Below are 4,686 nucleotides of genomic sequence, written 5' to 3' on the forward strand. Positions count from 1 at the left end.
AAGAAATAAAGGAGGAGGAGAATGGGGACATAATGAACCACCCTAATAGTGAAACAAAACGGCTCACAATGTTGTAATTAGCTTGTCCGTTTTTCAGCAAGCATGTCTGAAGTAATTGCAACTACTGTCATGTGCCATTATTGCAGTTCCAAAGTCATTTTTGGTTCAAAAAGTCAGTCTCCTTGCTTTCTACCAACAGATCACAGGCTGGCTGGGTTTTTGGTGTTTCTCAGTGTGTTTTCCTGGCCCAGTGCCAGGTTCATCCTGTGACTCCTTCCCTCATTGAGGGGAGGGATTACAATGGCCACCAGGAGAATAAAAGCAGGAGCTCAGGGCACTCAGCTCCAAAGCGAGGTCCTTCCTCACTGCCACACCTCAGTCACCAGCCCATAGCCGCCGCTGCACCATGAAGCTGCTGACAGTCCTCATGCTGATCGCCCTGCCCGTCTCCTGCTTTGCAGGTGAGCACTGACAAGGAGGGCGGGCTTTGCTTGCAGGTTGTTGTCAGGGCCCCTGTGGACGACCTCCTGTTCCCCACAGCCCAGCACAGAGCCTCTCATCTCTCCAGGGTCCTCGTTATTCGTGTGTTTGGCTTCTCTGGGCTGTGGAAGCCAGGACGGGGGTGTAAGGAGACAAATGTCAGGGCTTGAAGGAAATCCCAGATCCTGAGTTTACTCTCCTAGATTTGAGAACTCAAGACCGTTGACCATAACCTTTCTGAATGTGTGTCTCTACTGGGATGTCAGATGACACACCATAGCTACGCCCAAAACGGTATTCATACCTCTGTAACTGAGCCCACTTTTGCATGCTTCCATCCAGGTTCTGGCTGCCCGCTCTTTGAGAAAATGATAGATAAGATAGTGTCTTCTGAAGTGGGTGTTGATCAATTCGTCGAGGATTTTCAAGAGTTCGTAGATGATGAAGACACTGCAAACGCACTAAAGGAAATGAAGCAATCTTTTCTTGACCAGGATTATAAAACTCTGGAAAACATCCAAGTGATTGTGGTAATTTCGATTTCTTTTTTAAGTGTTTTGAATCCACTGGACAGAGCAAGCAGGTTCTAAGTTTGTCATTCATTATGCCAAAGCAAGTGTTGACCATGCTTTGTTTCACTGACTTCCATTGCTGGTGAGTGTGAATAATACTGTGACACCAGGAAAGCCATCCAAGGTGCAGTGCTGCTCTGTCTCTTCACTTTGTGGAATCCTTAGTGAATGATAAATGAAAAGGACCAAGAGGGGGGAAATCGCTTGGGCAAAAGCTCCCCTAACCCTCAGCTCAGAAAATATCTGATTCTTAAGAAGACCTTCCTTCACTTGTACGAGTGATCTGAATAATAACTTTTACTTGTTTGTAGATTGAATAGTCAAATATTTTAAGACTTTCTAATAGAGTCCCGAAAATTCGTTTTAAGGATTATTCCACATATCTTATTTTTTTTTAGTTGGGGTGACAATTGTTAGTAAAATTACAAAGATTTCAGGTATACAGTTCTGTATTACATCATCTATAAATCCCATTGTGTGTTCACCACCCAGAGTCAGTTCTCCTTCCATCACCAGATATTTGGTCCCTCTTACCCTCATCTCCCACCCCCCACCTCCCTGATATATCTTAACAATGCGCATATCTTACTAACACAATCTAAAGTGCACTTTCAAGCAATCCACATTTGTTAGTATAAAAGACTGAATCCCTGGCCATTAATTAAAGACCCATGAACGACACGTGCAGATCATGGGTATGAACCCACCACGGGTGAGGGAAATGTTTAAAATTAAAATCAGTAGTTTAACAATGAGATAATCTTTCAAATTATGACAGACTTGTTTAGTTTTCACGGAGACTTTTTCCGTATCCTAAAGTAACACTTAACACACCCCAGGGTAGACAATTTAGAAGCATTGCCAAAGATCAAACGTACAAGTGTCCGTCACAAGGAAGATTCTGAAACAGGGTGCAACATGAAACAACCTTGAAGACATGATAAAAAAAAAAAAAAAACCAGTCACAAAAAGACACATATAGCATGACTCCACTTCCGTCAGTTTTCTAGAGTAGCGAATGTCTTAGAAACAGAAAGTGGAGTAATGGATTCCAGGAGTTGGGTGGAGAGGAACTTGGGAGTGTTTAACGGGGCTGGAGTTGCACTTTAGCGAGATGCAAACATCCGGGGTCTGGTTGCTCGGCAAAGGGAATATTCTTAACACTACTGAACCGTGTATTGAAAATGGTGAATATGTGTCATGTGCATTTAAAATAATTGCATTTTTCAAAAATGGAACGACTGCTGTATAGGAATATTTTGTTTATAAACCTAGATTAGGGGCAGCCGGATAGCTCAGTTGGTTAGAGTGCGAGCTCTCAACAACAAGGTTGCCAGTTCAATTCACGATGGGATGGTGGGTTGCGTCCACGGCAATTAAAGGTTGAAAACGGCGACTGGACTTGGAGCTGAGCTGCGCCCTCCACAAATAGACTAAAGGATATGACTTGGAGCGAATAGGCCCTGGAGGAACACACTGTTCCCCATATTCCCCAATAAAAGTTAAAAAAAAAACCTAGATTAGACAAATATGTCAGAGTGCACATCTCCGATATTTTGTGGCCCACAAAGGATATGGTGGAAGCATCAGATTGTGTTCTCTATATCTAACATGTGAGATCATACAGGAACTCTAAACATTCACATGTCATCGTATTTGAGCCGACATATTGAAAACTGGTAACACTGCATAATTTTGTTAGATACCTTATTTCAAAGAACAGGAAACATACTGATAAAATTATTAAAGGGACCCTTGGGGTTGGGGGTTGGAGAGACCTGGAAATAGGAGTCCTCTTAGCTACCAATTAATGTTTCATGAAAATAGAATAAATGACGAAGTAATTCAGATTTTACTGGCAGCACTATTTTTCTTGAATGTCAGATGTGAGTAGACAAATCCAGGAAAACAATGAAAGAAATATTTGGTTTTCTAGATTTTCCTCTTATGAGGAATTGGAATGGAGGTGATGTCTCTGTTTTGTTTTCCAGCAAACAATATATAACAGTGTCTGGTGTGCTGAATACTAAATTTCCACAACCGTTCGGCTCAGAGGACTATAGAGAATGATCACAACGGAGTGTCTATTGGTAGAAACCACAACTTATGTTTCTTTCTTTGTCTTTTGATCTGAAAACGCCAAGACAATTGTTGAAACCTCAAATACATTTTCATTTCAATAAAGTATCTGCAAACCTAATGTTCTTTTCTTGTGATCTGATGAAAATGGAGGGTTTTAGAGAGACTCACACCACACACGCATGTGCTCGCACACACACACACACACACACACACACACACTCACACCCCATTATCCATAAAGAGCTCACAGAGGCAGGACTGTAGACTCTGAGCAGCACGCTGTTCCTTACCACCTGTAGCCCAACATCGACCCTTCTATGGAAAGTGATTGTCCTCCCCTCTCACCCCCATCTTCCCAGACGATCTCTGCCTCGCTCAGGCCCTGAGGTGCTGGTGGCTGCGTCCAACTCAACATCCCACATGTCCTTCAGTCCCTGTGTCCAAGCTGAGCCCTGCTCACCGTGGCCGGGCTCTCTGTGTCCCTGGCCCGAGTGTGCAGGAAGGGGAACAGCAGCGAGAAAGGGGACTCAGGCAGGGCAGGGATGACTCCTGTCTGCACCCTACGATTGGATCTACAGCCTCAACCGGGTTGTTAGAATCTCTCATTAGCAGCTCCCTCACTGAGAACTATTGAAAGTCAGCCCTCGACACAAGGGTTTGTGAAAAGAAAAAAAAAAAAGGAGGAAATAAAACAAATAAAATCTTTCATCACAGTTGGGCACCCTCTGTGCCCATAACCCCAAACCTCAGGAAAAACGCTTGTTTGTCTGTGTCCCCATGACAGTGGCCATTGATGCGCTAATCAATGAATAGGACACGTACACACCTGCTTCATTCCTTTCACACTCTCAGATCTATCACTTCTCCAGCCCTTGTGGGCTGTTAGGTAAAATTCCATAATTATGGTTTCCTTCCTTTATCATAAGCCTCAGAGAATCTCGATCCTTAGCAGAACACAAGTTCTTCTCACTGTTTCCCTCACTGTCCATCCTTTGCGTCCTCCTGTGAGCAATTCTTTCAATCACGGTCATTCACTCATGAACTTCTTGTTGGACACACATTTTGTATCAGGCACTGCTCTTGGCATCAGGATATATCAGTGAGAAGAAAACCAAAAATCCCTTCCCTCAGGATGCTTATATTTATCAAGGGGAGAAAAATAATGAAGGAAGTAAAGAGGTAAATTAAAAAGTATATTGGGAGGTGAGAAAGACCACAGAGGAAACTTAGGAGAGGGGGAAGGGTGGGGGTGCGGTTTTAATTAGGACGGACAGGGAAGGGCTCACTAAGTCGTCACGTTTCGGCCTAGATATGAAGGAGGTGAGGGAGAGAGTGTGAGACATCTGGGAGATGAGTATTCCAGGAGGAAGGACACTCCAGGGTCCTAGAGCTCTCTTTAGTTTTTTCATAAAGAGGTGTCAGCTTAAATTATTCCCTGGACCAATATTCCAGGAAACACAGATCCAGGTGCGCTTGGCCAACCGATGTCAGATGCTAAAAGGTGTTGATTCTGAAATGCAGCCCGCGACTGAGTCACCTAGAGGTGTTGCTA

At 43.7% G+C, this 4,686-nt stretch overlaps 1 protein-coding gene across 1 annotated transcript; it reads left to right on the plus strand.

The window, feature by feature from the left end:
* Positions 1 to 203: 203 nt before the first annotated feature.
* On the plus strand, positions 204 to 3,252 carry LOC117019998 (mammaglobin-A-like). The gene is made up of 3 exons (XM_033102233.1): positions 204 to 461; positions 823 to 1,010; positions 3,044 to 3,252. Exons 1-3 carry the CDS (start codon positions 407 to 409, stop codon positions 3,080 to 3,082), a joined length of 282 nt encoding a protein of 93 aa, XP_032958124.1. The 5' UTR covers positions 204 to 406; the 3' UTR covers positions 3,083 to 3,252.
* The last annotated feature ends 1,434 nt before the right edge of the window (positions 3,253 to 4,686 follow it).

The sequence above is a fragment of the Rhinolophus ferrumequinum genome, unplaced genomic scaffold (genome assembly GCF_004115265.2).
Source record: "Rhinolophus ferrumequinum isolate MPI-CBG mRhiFer1 unplaced genomic scaffold, mRhiFer1_v1.p scaffold_52_arrow_ctg1, whole genome shotgun sequence".
NCBI classification, from domain to species: Eukaryota; Metazoa; Chordata; class Mammalia; order Chiroptera; family Rhinolophidae; genus Rhinolophus; species Rhinolophus ferrumequinum.